Source organism: Pongo abelii, chromosome 2 (genome assembly GCF_028885655.2).
Source record: "Pongo abelii isolate AG06213 chromosome 2, NHGRI_mPonAbe1-v2.0_pri, whole genome shotgun sequence".
In the NCBI taxonomy this organism is placed as follows: Eukaryota; Metazoa; Chordata; class Mammalia; order Primates; family Hominidae; genus Pongo; species Pongo abelii.
Genome location: NC_085928.1, coordinates 69,797,445 through 69,815,901, shown reverse-complemented (window position 1 = coordinate 69,815,901; position 18,457 = coordinate 69,797,445). Strand labels below are relative to the sequence as shown.

The following is an 18,457-nucleotide window of genomic DNA, read 5'->3' as shown; positions in this document are numbered from 1 at the left end:
TTCCATTCTGGTGCATAATGCCGATTATGGGTGCCAGGGGCTGGCCCGTGCAACTCCTCCTGCCTCCATAGGCTCCTAGCCATTCTTCCTTACAAAGAGGCAGCCACCAACCTGCAGCCATTTGAAAGGTGTGTGTCTGAGTCCTGTGCCACAAAATCTCTCCCACCATCTGTCATGGCGTCTGGACGCCCTACTTTTTTGGTTGTTAAAGCTTATTTGGTTTCAAAGAGCCCCAGAGGAGAGCTGACTGCTCCTCTGGGGGAGTGAAAGCAGGTTACACCTCTTACAGCACAAACACACTAATGGTAACTATTTAGTCTCCCTCACTAAACCATGGGTTCCTGGAGGAGACAGAACCAGCCTTTCTCTTCCCAACTCCTCTGTGCCCTAGCACAGCTGTGAGTGACCTGGATAGACACCACAAATGTAGCGAGGACCCAACAAATGTTCTCTGGGTAAGTTACCCAGAAAGACACCAAACACATGCCTGAGCCTGGGGCCCTGGGACATAGGAGTGCCAGGGCTCAGGGAGCCAAGCAAAGAACCATTGAAAGGAGACAGAATTGTCACCAATTGATATAGTTTACAGCAATGAAGGGAACATGATGTAGAGTCACACAGACAGAAATCTGAATCCATGCTCTGTCACTTACCATCTGGTCTCGGATAAGACACTCATTTCTCTGAGCCTTATTTTCCTCTTCTGTAAGATTGAAATAATAATGACTAACTTAGAGGGCTGTTATAAGGATTAGGTCTTTTAAAAAGGCTGGAAATCACCTAGCAGAGCACCTGTCACATGGTGAACGGCTGCGTATGGCAGTGGGAGTTATAGTTGTAATTATTACTGTTATCATCACTAATAAATATGTTGACCAGAGGATACAAAGGTTAAGAGCACCAACTCTGAAGTCAGACTGCTTGGGTCCAAATCTCAGCTCTCCCACTTGCCGTGTGTGGAGTGTGGTCTCTAAATACCATCCCCACTAAAAGCAATCAGTGTTTCTTGGAGAAATGTTTGGTTTTAGGTCTGGGGCAGGGCAGGTACGAGATGAGCCTAGAACATTTTATTGTGCCCCCAATAAAGAAGTTGAAAACTAGTGGATGTAAGAGGCAGCTTGAACTTGCTTCTACGCACTTAAGCAATAAAAAGAACATCAATTGCAACGGATTGAAATGCACTGGATATTTTTTACATCCAGAAAGTTATAATTAATCTCAGCAAAACAAAGGAAAGCCTTCATTTACTGCCATTGGTGGTTGTCATTGTATCAGCTTCGTACTCTGAAAGTTGATAAATAATAGAAAAGAATTAAGCATTTATTCTTCCTTTTCAGAATAAGCTATGTTTAGAGAAATACTAGCTCTTGTGGATAAGTATTCTATTAGTAGCTAAAACATATAGAAGGAATGATAAAATTAGAAACTCACCATTTTGCAGATTCCAATGAAATATTATTGTTTCAAGCAATGATCACCAATGGGTGATAAAACAATTCTGAGAGTGGTTCTTGGGGAACTGGATATGTATCAGGTCCCCAAATTATCAGGCCAACAAGTTCACTTGTTACTCACAGAGAAAGATGAGGATGAACCCACCTGAACTTATTCATCAAGCTTTTTGCTCCTAAAAGTGGGCACCAAGCAGTGGGTACCTCCTGATGTGATGTAATATGAAGTGCACGTCACCTAGGAGGTGTACTCTCCAAAAATGGTGAAACTGAATCTAATCAAAGGTTTAGATCCAACTTGCCGTTTAAAAGACATACAGAGTAGGATCAGGCATGGTGGCTCACGCCTGTAATCTCAGCACTTTGGGGGGCCAAATTTGATCCCAGGTGTTTGAGACCAGCCTGGGCAACATAGTGAGATTCAGCCCCCACCCCAGTCTCTACCAAAAGAAAAAAAAAATACAAAAAATTAATCAGTGATGGTAGTGCACACCTGTAGTACTGGCTACTCAGGAGGCTGAGGTGGGAAAACCATCTAAGTCCAGAAAGGCAAGTTTGCATGGAGCCATGATTGCACCACAGCACTCCAGCCTGGGCGATGGAATGACACCCTATCTCAAAAAAATAAATGGAATAAAATAAAAAAAACATACAGGGGAGGACAGCAACCAGTGAATTGACAACTCAAGGAAGAAGTCAGGCAAATGTTGGTTGTGGGGCATTTCACCAGAAAACAAGCTCAGCCAGTCATGACGGGGCATACTCTAGAAAAATTAAGAGACAATACTCATTAGATGGGATGCTGATTTGAACAAAGCAACTTTAAAAAGACATTTTTGGAACAATCAAGGAAAATGGAATATGGATTAGGTAACATTTTATTGAGAAATTGTCATTAGTTTTATTCAGTGTGATCATGAGATTGTCATCATCAGGCAGGAAAATGTCATTTTTAGAGACATACACTGATATGTTTCAGGGTAAAATGTCATGGTGTTAGCGATTTTTTTGAAATTCAAAAACAGAGGTAAAGCAAACTCATAAAAATGTGAATAATTTTTAAAACTAGATGATAGACATAATGGGTTAACTATGCTATTCTCTGCATTTTGTAAATTTGAAGTTTTTCATAATAAAAATTAGAGGCTGCTTACCCTGCCTGCCATCTTACAAATGACCACATGAGGGCAGCAGAGTATCAGGCTGGATGTGGGCTCACGCTTTGAGAGGGAACTGCAGATAGGCAATCACCCCACTCGTGCATAATTTATTTACTTATCATCTTTTCTTCTAACCCATCATTTAGTAAGCACTATGTGCAGGGGCCTGTGCTGGGCCTATAGGGGACAAAATGTCGAATTCACCCGATCTGGGATCCTGCAGCCACATATATTATGTCTGTATCTGGAGGCCAAGGAAGGGATGGTGACCAGGAACTTCTGTCCTCCTGGGTCTACCAGAAACACAGGTATCTCTGTGTTTGGCATCACTGGAAATGGAGACCTTGGCCAGGTATGTTGGAAACAAAGAAATTAATGTGGGGAATGGAGGTAGCTGGCCACTCATGTTGGGTGAGTTGATCTGCATGCATTAGGGTTTACCACTTATCTACTGTGATCTTGGGAAAATTACTTTACCTCTCTGAACCTCACAGGACTAATAATAGTTTATATCTTATAGCTGTCTGTTGCAAGAGAATGAGACCGTCTATGAAAAATTGCTTAAAACAGTGCCTAGCACATAGTAAGTGCTCAACATGAACATATTTACCTGTCTATATGGAGAAAATGGTGAATGCAGCTTTGGGACTGGGGCACTGGAATCAAGACTCTCCAAAAGGCAAGATCACAACTACAGCAGCTACATTTATTGGGGGTTTCTCTGTGTCAGATGCAGTCCCAACAGCAAGCCTACAAGGCAGGGCTGTTACTATCCCTACTTTAGAAATGACAACTGAAGTGTTAACTTTCCTGAGGTCTTTCAACGAGAAAGGAGGGAAGCTGGGATTTAAACCCAGGCAGCCTGGCCTTGGAGTCCTCTTTCATATCCACCAGGGTGGCTGTACTCCTTTTTGGGGATGGGTGCTGTGGAAAGACAAAGCATTTACCTGGAGACAGAGGTGTGATCCTGCAGTCGACAGGGGCCTGTGGACCTGGGGAAGGGATGTGAGAATGTCCAACACCATGCTATGAATGTGTTTCTCAAGAGTGTCCTCTGGAGACTGGAGCTCTTGATAAGCTCTCTGGGCTTTGCCTGCTCAGCATCTTTGTTCTTTCTTTCTTTCAAGAGGCAGGATCTCACTCTGCTGCCCAGACTAGAGGGCAATGGTGTGATCACGGCTCACTGCAGCCTCAAACTCCTGGGCTCAAGTGAGATCCTCCTACCTCAGCCTCCCAAGTAGCAGGAATTACACACAGGCTCACGCCACCATGCCTGCCTCGTGTGTGTGTGTGTGTGTGTGTGTGTGTGTGTGTGCGTGCGCGTGTGTGTAGTGACAGAGTCTCACTATGTTACCCAGGTTGGTCTCAAACTCCTACCCTCAAGTGAACCTCCCTCCCTACAGTGCTGGGATTACAGTGCTGGGATCTCCCACAGTGCTGGGATTACAGGAGTGAGCCACCACACCTGGCCGCAGCATCGTCCTTCCAAATAATAGAACTCATCTATTCCTTTTGGGAAACAGCCCTTACCTTACTCTCAACCATGTGGTCAGGCAAATCTGATCCCAAATCTGGCTCAAGACTGGGCAAGTAACCAGATCTGGTCAATGACAGTAAGACCCACCCTCCACTCAGTGATTGGTTCATGATAAGCATGTGACTCAAGCTAGGCCAATCAGAGGCAATCCTGGGACTCTGACTCATTCACTGGGAGACACAGTTTTTTCTACTGGGGTAGCTAAATGCTAGGACACAAGTCTAGAACTGCTTTGAGCCATCTTTGCCATCACTTGAGAAGAGTCAGCCTGAGAGTACGGTGTGGAAGAATGCAGGGCTGAGAAGTGGAGAGACCCAATGCTGTTGACATCCTTGGACTACTTGGGCCCAGCCTGCTTAAATCCATTTTTATCTCTGGACTTTTCATACAGATGGGGCAAAAAGCATGCCTTGTGATACAAACCAGGCTAAGTTGGGTTGTTGTCACTGGTAACCAACCAAGTCCTTAATACATTTCTCGACAGCATGGTATAAAGCAAAAAGGGCCATGCTATTTATCAGAAGATTAAAGACCTCTAAGCACTAGTTTATGTTCAGTTACAATAACTGGCAAATGAAGAAGGAAAATCTTGTTCCACGGATGACTGGACTCTGAGTTGCCTGGGAAGGGAAGTCTGCAGCTCCGTGGCATGCAGGGGCCATTGATCTCCATGTTAGAAGGAATTTGAATCAGTCTCTCAGTGGGTCAGATGGACCATGTGTGGATGTCTGGATGGAGAAGGGAAGCAGAGCTGGAAGTCCGGAAACAACACGGAATGGGGGCACTCAAGGCTCAGAAACACTAATAATAATACTTCCTCCTGGCCAGGCCCGGTGGCTCACGCCTGTAATCCCAGCACTTTGGGAGGCCGAGGCGGGTAGATCACTTGAGGTCAGGAGTTCGAGACCAGCCTGGCCAACATGGTGAAAACTCATCTCTATTAAAAATACAAACAATTAGCCGGGCACGGGGATGGTCGCCCGTAATCCCAGCTACTTGGGGGGCTGGGACAGAAGAATTGCTTGAGCCCGGGAGGCAGAGGTTGCAGTGAGCCAAGACTGTGCCACTGCACTCTAGCCTGGGTGACAAAGCAAGACTTCATCTCGAAAAATAATAATAATGATAATAATAATAATACTCTTCCTCTTGCATCGGCCCTCAGATAAAGAGAAGCAGGTTCACTGTAATCTGGGATTCATAACATCGCATCATGGCCCCCTGCAGCACTTTAATCCTCAATTATCACCCAAGCCCTCCATTGTTAAAAAGTGGCTGTGGTCCAGAGCCAGAGATGATGAATTATTACTATCATTATTATTATTATTATTATTTTTAGACAAGGTCTCATTCTGTCACCCAGGCTGGAGGGCAGTGGCACAATACTGGCTCACTGCAGCCTTAAATTCCTGGGCTCAAGTGATCTTCTTGCCTCTGCCTCCTAAGTAGCTGGGACTACAGGAGCGCCCTACCGCACCTAGCTAATTTTTTATTTTTATTTTTTTAGTAGAGATAAGATCTCTTTCCGTTGACCAGGCTGGTCTCAGACTCCTGGCCTCAAGAGATCCTCCCGACTTGGTCTCCCAAAGTGCTGGGATTACAGGCATGAGCCACCACACTCAGCCGTTAATTTTTTAACAATAATAAGTAGAATCAAGTAATGCCCCTATTGCAACCTTCCAAGGGCTTCTCATTGTTCTTAGAATAACTTCAAAATGGTCACCATGGCTCAAAAGGCCCTACCTGTGCTCTTCTAGACAGCTGTTCTCACATCTCTCACCCCCTCCAGCCATGTGGCCTTCTCCATTCTTCTCCTGTGCCAATCTCTTTCTCTTCATGCGCCTGCCTGGTCACCCCTTGGCATGGTGGTCTCAGGCTTTTCCCAGTTTAAACTCCCCTCCTCAGAGAGGCCGTCCCAACCTCTCAGTCTAAAGCAGATTCCAGTATTCTTCCTCCCCATGCCCTGGGTGTTTCTGGCTTTGTGATTGTCATTATCTGTCGCCAGCATTTGGCCACAAACTCCATTGGGATCTCGGTCTGCTTGGTTCAAGGCTGCATCCCCAGTACCCAGAACAACACTTGGCACAAAGTAAGTTTCAAGAACTGTTTGTTAAATGAGGGAATGACCTTCAAAGATGTGACTTTGTTTAGCTACCAAGCCCACTTCACTCAGAAATGGCACTTTCCCCCAGCTGTTGTTGAATATTCATTTCATCCATAAATAATTATTGAGTACCACTATGTGCTAGACACCCTACTACCATCTCGAGATAGTATGGACAAGATAGACAAAACCCCAGATTTTCTGGAGCTTACACTCTGGGTTGGGGGAGACAGACTACACATAAAGAAACAAATCAATTCCAATGATGATAAGGGCAATGAAGAAAATAAAACATATTAACCTCATGGTGACTGCTTTAAGCAAGGAGGTCAGGGGAGGTGTCTCTGAGGCAGTGACGAGTGGTTGGGAGACGTGATACTAGGTTCTCTCAGTATCAGAGGAAGGTCCCAGGCCTTTTTAGCCACCCCACAAATCCCAGCCTGGGGTCCAGTATGGAGCCGGCCCCGGGCCTCCAGTGTGAGGCTGACCTGCTTTCTGGGGTGGCTGAAAAGGCCTGGGAAGTTCTTGTCCCCTCTCTGCCTCTTCTTAGCATCCCTTTATTTAAACACAAACCTCTGCTCACTGCCCAAAAGAAAACTGCCACTTCTGCTGCTTCCAGGGGCAGCAGTGGGGGCATGTTGAGGAGGATGTGAGGTGTTGGGGGTTGGGGGGGTTCTGGGGGGTCTCTTACTCCCGCCTCACCCCCATCCTTCTCCACAACCCTCCACTGCTAAAGCTCCTCTTCAGGCTACTCCAAGGCCATGCCTTGCTGCTTGCACTGAGGCAGCAGCGGGGTCCTTTCTAGACTTCCCTGCTTAGGGGTGGAGGCAATTGTCTGGGAGGCTGTTCCTAGGAGGCCTTTCCCCAACCCCCGCACACCTCTTTCTCTAGGGAATTTCCCAACATAAAATGCTCCCTTGTGTTACAGGCAGGATCTGACCCTTGGCTGCAGCCTGGGGCAGGATGGCCTGGTGAAACCCTGTATCCATCCTTGCTCCTTCTTTGGGGTCTGTGTGAGCAGCCGATGATCACTCACCCCACCACCCCCCATGCCAAGGGGGCACAAACTCCCTCTGGGTGAGGTATCTTGGGTCAAACACTCCCAGTTCGGTGAAGCTGTCTGTTTCAGATCACACCCAGTGTCCTGCCTCATCCTCAGGCCTAAGAGAGAGAATGAAGACCCAGCTCCAGAGTGAGACTGCCTAGTTCTGAACCCCAGCTCCGTGATGCCTAAGTAGTGTGTCCCATGGCAAGTTACTTAGCCTGTCTGTACTATTTCCTCGTAGGTTAAGCTGGAGTAACATTAGTACCTGCTTTAAAGGGTGGTTGAGAGGACTAATGAGTTGGCCTTTATATGTGAAGGGGCTTAGAACACAGTAAGTGCTCAAACAGGTTGGCTATTATCATTCTGTCTACTTTTTCTTTTTTCTTTTTTTTTTTTTTTTTTGACAGAATCTCGCTCTGTTGCCCAGGCTGGAGTGCAGTAGCACAATATCAGCTCACTGCAACCTCCACCCACTTGGTTCAAGTGATTCTCCTGCCTCAGTCTCCTAAGTAGCTGGGACTACAGGCATGCACCACCACACCTAGCTAAGTTTTCTGTTTTTTGTAGAGACGGGGTTTCTCCATGTTGGCCAGGCTGGTCTCGAACTCCTGACCTCAAACAATCCCCCTGCCTCAGCCTCCCAAAGTGCTGGGATTACAGGCGTGAGCCCCTTTTACGTTTTAATTGCAAGAAGCAGAAATCCCACTCAAGTTACACCAGGTAAGGAGGGCTTGAATGTAAGGTCTCCCAGTGAGGAATAGGCACTGGGGCAGGTACTCAACTGGAGGTTCTGGCTCTCTCTGGGGACTGGATGGCTTTGCTCTCGAAGCCTGTGATCTCCGCCATTGGCTTTGCCCATTGGTTTTGTCATTGTGCTCTCAGAGTCTCATCCCTAGTGACTTCAGCCTCCCTACGGTGCAGAAGGGCCACCTCTCTGCCTCCGACCTCCTCGTTGTTGTGGCCTCTCATCTTCTGCTCCTCCTGCTTACAAGGCCTGTCATTTTGTTACTTCTGGGTCAAGCTTCCCAAGAAAGGTCATCTGCAGGTCCAGCTTTACCAAGGGCCATGGTGACTAACCAATCTACCATCAACTGCTGTTGCATCAGCTGCCATCCTTGGCTCAATCCAATGGAGTCAGGGGGTGGGGTAGCACAATACCAAACATGGCCATTAAGGGAGCTCTGCTTAGAAAGCAGAGGGGATGTGGTGGGGCTGGTGGCCCTCCCCTATGTGTGCTTCTGCAGCCTTCAGCCAAGGCACTGAGTGAGCCCTCAGAGCTGGAGGAAATAATCAAGATCAGCTTCCCCAACCCCCTTGTTTTACAGATGAGGATACTGAGGCCCAGACAGGGGAAGAGACATTCCCCAAATCTGGTAGCCAATGAATGGCAGAATCCCATTGAAGCTTTTTCCTTAGAGCTCCTTCAGTTCAGTCACTCATCAGATGCCCAACAACCTGCTCTTTCTGTCTGCAGAGCATGGAGATGAAGCAGAAACTCTTTAAGGAGCAGAAGCAACCATGGATGAACACAGCAGCCTTTGCTGATCGCCTGGATGGTCCAGGGATGTTACGTAGATCATCCACTCCAGGCCGCAAACAACCCTGTGGAGCAGAGCCTTCTTAGCCCTGTGTTCCTGAGGAAATGGAGGCTCCAGGAGGTTTTGTCACTTGCTAAGGTCAACCAGCTGATACAAGCCAGTATTGGGATCCACACTCAGATCTGTCTGAATCCAGAGCCTTTGCACTTACACCCATGACTGAAGCTCGTCCAAATCACCCAGCCAGTGTGAAGCATGGGAGTGGGAGATGCTTGGGGTGGGTGGAGGGAGAGTGGCTGGGGTCTAGGGAGCATGGGCCAGGGTCCAGGAAAGCCAGAGACCCTTTCTCTCCCTCAATGTGATCCTGGGACTTGGGACAAGCCCTGAAGCTCCTCTGTTCCTCAGTTTCCCCATCTGTAAAATGAACATCCCACCTAATATAATCTCTATGTTCTTGGGAGAGTTGGAGTAGAAAAATGGGAAAATAGAAAATGTTCTCAACAACAGTAAAGACACATGTGGCACTAATGCAAGGAATCAATAATAGGTATTCTCAATGTTAGGGCTTAAAAGAAATGGATGAGTAACAGAGCTATCATAGGTTCCTGAGAGAAGCTGGGATAGACCTTACTCCTAAGGTGGTAGTCAAGGCAAGCAGACCTCCCTGCAGCTAGGCATTTGGGGGCCACGGAATTCTTGCTGGCCTGAAAGTGCTTTAAGTCCCTGCATTTTAAACTCCCTGAGGGTCAGTCTTCTCATTTATTAACTGGAGGTGCTAGCAGAATCTACCCCCACAAGTTGTTTGTAAGAATTCAATGAGGCAAGGCATGTGAAGTGCTTGGTAATGTGTCAACATACAGAATGCACTTGATGGATGTTAACTTTATTATTGTGAAGTTAATGTAGAGTCCATGGACAAGGACAAAATTCTACATATTTGAGTGAGCATTTTTCTAGTGTATCAGTTAGCTATTGCTGCATAGCTAACTACCCTAAAACTGAGAGACTGAAAACCATCACCATTCATTATTTTTCATGGGCAGCCCCACAATCTCCTTTGGGCAACTTGTATTCTTCCCTGATGCAAAGTCTTGGTGGGGTTGACACCACCCTTGAAAATACAGGTTGCTTAGGCCATTTGTCTATTCCATCCCCTTGGTCTGCTTTTGGGATAAACCTGTGGCTTAATTCTGGTCAGTGAGAATCAGACCCAAGACTACTGAAGCTGAGGAGGTGCAGGTAGTGGAAACTTCAGCAGCCACTGGGCAACCGCAAAATATCAGACAACCTGTCTGAGCATAAAGTCAACCCAGAGAGCTGAGCAGAGCCAACGTGAAAGAAGAGAACTGCACCCCGGAGACAACACTCACATCCTCACATCATCCTGGGTTTGAAGCCATTTCTAGCCTGGAGTTTCCACCCATGTGAGCCAATAAATTCTTTTTTGCTTAGGGCTGTTTGGGTTGAATAGTTTGTCATCTGCAAACAAAAAATTCCTAAACAGATGTGCAATGGACAATCCAGCAATGGTCTATGCTTTGTGGCTGACAAAACAGTCAAGTAGCTAAAATCTCCCCTTTGTGCCTCTGTGGGTTAGAGACACTGTTCTATTTAACATTGAGTCAAAGTCAATCTTAGAATTCTAGAGCGATCATTTTGTGCAATTAGATTGTATGCAACTTGAGGAAAGGAACTGGGGCTCATCGTTCTGTGTCCCCAGCAGCTAACTTGAGGCAAGTTGCATAAAAAGGTGCTTCATACATGCTTGTTGAATGAATGAGAGGCTCCTGATTTGAAGCTTTCAACTGCGTACTGTTGCGATGAGCAAGTACACAGATTATGGAACACATACAAAGTTTAGCCTCTTAGAAGGTTAGTAGTTTGAATGTGTCCCCCAAATTTATGTGTTGGAAACTTCATACCCAATGCAATAATCTTGGGAGAGGGCACCTAATAAGAGGTGACTGGTTCATGAGGGCTCCACCCTCATGAATCAATTAATGTCATTGCCATGGGCGTAGGATTGTTATCATGAGAGAAGGTTATAAAAGAGTCTGCCCCTCACACTGTCTCTTTTGCCCTTCTGCCTTCCACCATGAGATGACCCTAGCCAGATGCTAGTGTCATGTTCTTGGACTTTCCAGCCTCCAGAACCATGAGCCAAATAAGCTGTTTTTCTTTATGAATTACCCAGTCTGTTCTATTCTGTTACAGCAACAGAAAATAGACTAAGACATTTTCACAGCAGAGGAGTCTGGAATTAGCAAGAGACCATCATTGAGTGATGAGCGTTTGCGGTGGGAATGAGTCACTGAGGCTGTAAAGAGGCCCTTCCATGAAGATCCAGCAGAGGTTTAATCAGAAAGAGAGACTGAAAACCATCACCATTTATTATTTTTCATGGGCAGCCCCACAATCTCCTTTGGGCAACTTGTATTCTTCCCTGATGCAAAGTCTTGGTGGGATATAAAGGCCCTGGAGTATTTCTTGACTGCAGCAAGCAGCAAGCTACCTTCATCATGAAATCCTGCCCCTAATACTGCTGTAATGAGTACAATGCTCAAATCAGAGGCAGTACGACAAACTTATAAAGAGCATGGGTTTGGAGTTAGGCAGACTGAATTCAAATTCTGGCTTCTCTACTTCCTAGCCTAACCTTGGGCAAGCTGTTTAGCCTCTCAGAGCCTCAGTTTCCTCATCTGCAGGGCAGAGTATAATAATGATACTTCAATGGTGTATTGAGAATTAAATGAGAAAATACAGGTAAAGGGTTTAATCTAGTGGGTGGGACAGAAATAAGTGGTCAATAAGCAGTTCACAAACTCATAAAGGTAAAAACAAAAGTCCAAGAGGTTGTATGACGTTTGTAGACAATGAACATCAAAATGTTGCATGTGCCTTGATGTATCAGTACCCAGTGGCCTCTGTTAATTTATCTTAAACTTTTGAAGACACTTTCTGCAGATGACAGCTACTACTCCAAACTTGCCTTTGCTTTGACATTTCCAAACCCTCTTTCCCCAGCAGTCATCCTACAGTTAGTTACCTTCTTCAGTTAGCTCTACAATGGAAGTGGTCCTCCTTGTAACCTTACCTTCATCTTGTTGGATCTGAGCTAAAGGACATTTCAAAGGTGGTTCCTGGGGGAAGCAGGCAGACAGTGTGGACTGGAGGATGGGGACTCCCCCCAGGACCTCTCCACCCCTGATGTGCCACCTTGCCCTTTCAAAAACCACTGGAGCATGTTTGAGAAAAGTTAAGCTGTTTTATTTCACAGGATAGCTCCACGTCAAACCAGCAGGCACCATCAGAATACGTGACAGAGGATCCAATCAGACACTCTATAGGACGGGCGTTTGGTCGTAAGGTAGAGAAATGATATCCAGAAGAGGGCAACATTTATCATCACGTGGGGACAGGCAACCAGCAATTTCCTAGGTGGTTTTGGTTTGTTTTTCCTGTCACAATTTGGGGAGGAAGGAAACCAAAGGAAACAAAATAGACCAGCCACTCTGAAGCAATCAGAATCAAACCTATTGCCAAACCATGTAAACAGTCACACTGCCGGGAACAAGGGCCTGGGCAGAAACCCTAGCCAGGATCTACCTCCGTCTAAGGAAGGAAAAGTGCACTCTGGTTGTTCTGGTTCAAGGAACAGCTTTGTTATTTGCCGGGGACAGTTCACACAGAAAGGAGGTGTCAACAAGGGGCAGCGATGGCCATGTGGCCAGTCCCAGAGGGACAGCAGGACACTGGCAGATCAATCTCAGGGAGGTCAGAAGGGCTTGGACCTGACAGCAAAGTCCCTTCTCTCGACTCCCCTGGGCAGCTTTGGATATGTGGGGAATGCTCTATGTGGCTGCTCAGAGGAGAGGAGACCCCAGAGAACCAGGGAAGTTGACATGAAATGTCAGCATTAGCTCTGCACAGCAGAAAATCAGCTAGGCAACACCTCGGCTCACCCCTTTCTGCCTTTCCTCCTGGCCACCACCCCCACTCCCAGCCCAGCAGGGACTAACCCCATGGTTGTGAGCCAGCCACTCTTCTTTCTGGGTTTCCCAGGAGAATGAGGCATTTGCACTAGTGTGGAACCATCTGGATGTGTGAAAAGTTAGGAATAGAAAGACTGAGAGGAAGAACCATTACCCGAGTCCTTTTTCCATTAGCTGTGTACATGCACTGAGTGCCACATCACGACCAGGTCACGAGAAGTCCTCCAGATTCATGCCTCCTGAATGACAAAGAAATATACCCAACAAGGCACTCCAAGGGACTCCAACAGAGAAGAAAGCCCCACATAAAGGCCCGTTCCCACACTGGCTCCTCTTTGTGTACCACAAACCAGTTTTAAATGTTTATAAGGCAGATCTCTGAACTGCTGGTTCCAGCCGATAGCCAAAATATGGCTCAATTTCCCTGTGTCTCTTCCCACTCCGATTTCTTCATTGAATAGAAACCTTTCATCCCTTGGGAATCCATCTCTCTCCTGACCCCTGGCCTGGTGACTTCAGAGAAAAGACTCCAAAGTCTAATTCCCAAGCTCGCAATTCCCTCCAATTGTGCACTCTGTCCGGGGTTCAAAAGGCGCTTCAAGGTGAGAAATCGTTAGCACTGAAACAAGGAAAGGCAAGAATTTTTCATAGAATCCCACAGCTCAGAGCAGCTCTTTAAGAGGAAAAGGGAATAAAAGGGGAGGGGGAGAGTGGGGTAGGAAGCACAGCTTGTTCTCAATTTTATCCAAAAAGCTCTTTAGCGGCAGCTGAGCCACAAGGCCCAGGAAACTAGACCAGGAATTAATTGTCTTTGGTCAGTTTTAAATGAACAACTTGCTGGTTCATTCCTAAAATAGACTGAACATCGGTTATACATAAAGACAAAAGGCTTGACCTCAGGATAAGTCGAAGGTTAAGAAAAGAAATCATTCCATGAAGCAAAGAAAAAAAAAAATGCCCGTTGTCAACTAACTGATCAGTACGGCTTTCAATAATGGTGATGAACAAGTAGGTAAACACCACTTCCCCTTGTACAATTGGTTATATTGAAGACTACTAACTAGGTTACTACATTTCCCCCACACTCACTGTACAGTTAGGTTATTTGTTTTTACACTGATCTATCTACTAGGTGCAAAGATTTGGTGAGTGGCATTGGCTAAAATTTAATTGTAGCCTTTTTAAAAATTACAATTTCACATTTTAACAGTTACTTTCCAGCATTTAAGCAAATACAGCAATATATAGTGGACTAAAACAGGCAGGAGTCAGAAAGAGAAAGCCAATGTTCAGTGAACGTTGATGGGACTGAGTGCTGTGGAGGGTGAGTGAGACATGCATAGTGCCAGATGAGGAAGTGGGAACAGGGGAGGGGGGTGGGAAAGTATTTTTCCACTTGGCCTGCGTCAAGGCTCAGATTTGGGGCTGGATGAGTGGGGAGACGTCTGCCATCTGTGTGTGTACATCCCTAAATGTGAACTCATCAGCCATTTCCCAATGGAAAAAAAAAAAAAAAAGGTGCTTAAAGAAAACAGCTAAGACTCTGCCCTCAGAAAATTCAGTGAAAGGCAGGTCCATTTTCAGTAAGAAAAAAACAAAATCAGTCAATTCAGAGAAAAATCCACATGGTCTGATTGGTGTTATGTATATCAGGCAACAGATTTTTCTACTCTGATTGTTGCTTTTCATCTGGCAGTTGTGGCAGATTGCTATATTTTGCCTGGGAGGCTACTGGATTTAGGATCTGGGAGTATCTTGAGGGTAGAAATCAGAAGTCTTGTGTCCTGGCTGGACAGTATAGCGTCCAGCATGCAAACACATGACTTGAAGAGCCTGACGCAGCCTCTGCTCCTAGCCAGTGTCAAATCTTGGGCAGGTCACAGCACAGCCCAAGGCCTTACTCTCTTAAGCTGTAAAATGGCAATTTCTTTCTGTGCTCCAAGGCAGATGGACTTTCATATCCAGGAGCTAAAGAGAAGGGTTCATTCTAGGCCAAACGAGGGAGGTCAAGTTTGACACTGGCCTCTCCCTGAGATCCTTTTTTTTGTTCCTTTCCTGATGCTCCCTTCCACTGTGGGGTGTCAAGTCCAGTCCTTCAGACAAGGCAGTGGCTTTACTCTCCTAATTCATCTAGGTGCCAGTGACTTGACTAGGTCCCTCCCTTTGGGTGTATTTACCTTTTTGTGGGGGACCAGAGGAGAGGGCACCAGTTAATCCAATGGGCTAAAATGTTAATGATGGAATCCAGGGCTGTTATTAAGATGGCAGGAAAATTCCACTGCTCACTTCTGAAATGCCGTTGGGAGGTTTCAAAAAGAAGGGCTGGAGGGTTCTGATCTAAGACTTACCTTACTAATGATAATCACAAGAGCATTGTATTGATTCAACGTTTTCCAGTGTACACAGCTTGCTCACTGATGTTTGACCTTTATTACCCTATTTTATGGAGCAGAAAAGTCAGGCTCAATGAGGTGGAGTGACAAACCCTAAGTCAGAAGTCTCCTAAGTGCTCAGGGCTGGGACTCAGACTCTGGGTCTTTTGACTCCAAATTTCAGTGGCCTCGAGAGAGAGGAAGCGTGGGAACAGTAGGGAAAAGCCCCTGGGTTTGGCAGGAGAGGGTAAGTAACAGGGGCCCACAGGGCACACAGATTTGCCCGTGTGCCATTATCCAGAAACAGCTCATCTCTGGAAGTGATCAGAAGAGGAGGTAAAATGGAATCAAAGGAGAGCGACCCGGAAGGGCTTTACTCGGCCAAGAGGCAAAGGCCTTGCTGTTACACATGAAGATCATGCACCCATTTCTATCACCACATTTTCATCTACACTAAATGTTCTGGAGGGAGTGGGTGAAGGGGGAGGGAAGGGAAGCTATGTCACTTGTATTAACTCAACTGACAGTGTCCTCTAGGCCAGAAAGTGCCAAGGACTGCCCCTCCCTGGCCGCAGTCTGAACTGGGCGCTCACGGCTCATGCGTTTCATGCAAGACGGCACCAGCCACAGTGCATCACCGCCTGATTTAAAATGAAAACGATGTGACTCAAAGTCTCCTTGCCTGTTTAGTTCCAAATCTGACACAGTATAATTAGTAGAACCAGGAAAAGAAAAAATTAAATAGTTTGAAAATGATATAAGTTAAACCTCTATAGTTACCACAGATTTATTCCTACAGCGTTTCTAGGTTTTGAAGTATTCCACACCACTGTATTTTTATTTTTCCCTTTTTCCCAACCACATGTAATACTGTGCTACGATGGGGCTTAGGTTCTCACTATCCCTTGTCTCTACACACAAACACAAGGATGTGGTAGTCAGGGGTCTTCTCGCCAACTTTCTCCCATGCCTTTGGGAGTACAGTTGGCCTTTGGCCTCCGGGTGGAAGGGCAGGGTCTCTGGGGTGGACGGGGGTGGGGATTTCCTATGAAGGGTTCCCCACCTCTGGGAGCAGCCTGCTTGGGGGTACTGCCTGCCCCACCCTTCCTTGAGGGGCAGACTGTTCTGGAAGGCCACGACTTCTGGAGACAGTGGGAGTCTGTTTTTGTCTTTGTTTTTCTGCAGGTTAGTGGTATATTGCTTCATTCGCAGTTACTATGGGCCTTTAAGTTCTCCCAGAAAAGTCCCTGCAAATCCCACCAAATAACTCGGTGGGAGATGTTTGGTGGCATGGATCTGAGGTAAATCTAAGTTTCATAAAAAGAAAAAGGAGATACTATATACACTTAGTATGTGTGTGTCCAGATCTAGTATATGTATATAGATGCATAAATATATATATATACACACACCTACAGACACATACATACATATACATGTGTATATATGCACACATCGATATACACACACATATACGTATGTAGAGAGAATGTCGAGAGAGGAAGTTTCCAGTGACGATATGCGGGAGAAGCCATGTGGTATTTTGCCTCCATGTTAGGAAATGCTGTGGTTGGGGCTGCTCGAGCTCCAGCACTCCTCTGGTCGTCTGTTGACACGCGAGAGGTCCGTGGGATTCCCATGGCTGGACGTGAGCTGCAGCCAGCGCCTGGGCCTCAGCTCTGCACAGACACACCCTCCCAGACTGACCTCTGCCCTCCAAGGCCAGGGTCACTGGGAAGCACGTGGAAGCCACCAAGGCCACCCTGGGCCGTGGTGAGCCACAGTGGGCCGCGGCGGTGCGGCCCATCCTGCAGGTCACATGGTGCCCGACTTGTCCGCTGAGCTGTTGGGGAACATCTTCTCGGTGGGCGTCACGGCCGGGCTGCCCACGCCCGAGCTGCTGCTGCTGCTGGACCGGTGCTGGACCACCGGCCGCACGGGCCGCATGGGGGGCGGGCGGAGCTGGGCGCCAGCCAGGCGGGCGGACAGGGCTGGCTTGAAGGTGGTCATCATCTCGGTGGAGGAGCTGCTGCTGCGGCGCATGGCGGCATCGGGGTCGCGGATGACGATGGTGTGAAGGGGACTGGCGGGCTCCGAGCTGATGGGGCCTGGCGGGTTCTTCAGGGGCTCCAGGGTGTCCAGCACCACATCTGGCGCCTGCTTGACTGTGTTCTGCCTCTCGAGTTCCCGCAACTCGTGCAGAGCCGTGCTCATGGTCTTCTCGATGTCCTAGGGACAGAGGGAGCTGGGGTCAGCACAGTCTGGAGACCTGGAGTCAGGTCCTTCCTGTCTGCTAAGCAGCTTCCCTTCGTAGGGAGGTTCCCCAGAAGCCTCGCGGCAGGGATGGAGATTAAGTCCTCAGGATGTCTTATAACCACATGGGAGAACCAATGTGGATATCCCCTGCATGCTGCCTTGCACAGGAAATAGATTTAATAAGGGCAAGTCAGACTACTGATAAAGAGGGCAGGCTCTGGAGTCAGACAGACACGGATTCAAATCCTGGCTCTGCCACTTCCTTGCTATGTGACCTTATGCAAGTTCCCTCACCCCTCTGAGCCTCCAGAATCCTCATTTGAAATGGCAGATAATTATAATATGGACCTCAGGGAGTTGATGAGTGCATTAAATGATACAGTCCCTGTGAAGAGCCTGGCCTGACCCCTGGCACAGAGTAAGCACTCAAAAATACTAATGACAATAACAATAGCAATAGTAGCTAACACTGAGCACCAATCCAAACCCTGCCCCCTAATAATTCATTTAATCCTCACGCTTCTAAGAGGAACTACCTTTATGCTCATGTCACACATGAGGAAACTGAAGCTCAGACTGGTTAAGTAACTTGCCCAAGGTCACACAGCTAATTAGCAGCATAGCCCGAGTCTGAACCCAGTCAGTTCAGTATTTTTTAAAAAATCCTTGCTCACAGAAAAATTTCTTGGAGATTATGTATCAGAATGTTCACAGTGCGCATCCCAGAATAGCGGGACTGCTACTCTCTTCTCTGTATTACAATCAGAAAATTTTTTTTAAAAGTGGAAATTTTAACAGGCAAGAAAAATCTTCTTCTGCCTACATAATTCCCGAGGATGTTATAATATCTGAGAGCTCATCAGGAGGAGAGCACTCTGATGAGCACTCTGAGGGACTCAGAGAGAGAGAGCCCCCTGCCACCCAGGGCAGCCTGGGCTCACCATGCCACAGGGCAGCTTCCCTCAGCTCCCGTCCCCTCATGCCCAAGGTGGTGCTGTAGCTGGA

General features: G+C 46.9%; 1 protein-coding gene across 2 annotated transcripts in view; it reads right to left on the bottom strand.

Moving 5' to 3' along the window:
* Window positions 1-9,334: 9,334 nt before the first annotated feature.
* SRGAP3 (SLIT-ROBO Rho GTPase activating protein 3) overlaps window positions 9,335-18,457 on the bottom strand; it is a 271,705-nt gene continuing 262,582 nt past the window's right edge. The window contains exon 22 of one of the 2 annotated variants that reach the window (XM_002813479.5): window positions 9,335-17,425. In XM_002813479.5, the coding sequence (XP_002813525.1) occupies window positions 17,012-17,425 (414 nt within the window). In that variant the 3' untranslated portion in view covers window positions 9,335-17,011. The remainder of the gene's footprint in view (window positions 17,426-18,457) is intronic. The other variant, XM_002813478.5, reaches the window with a different exon arrangement.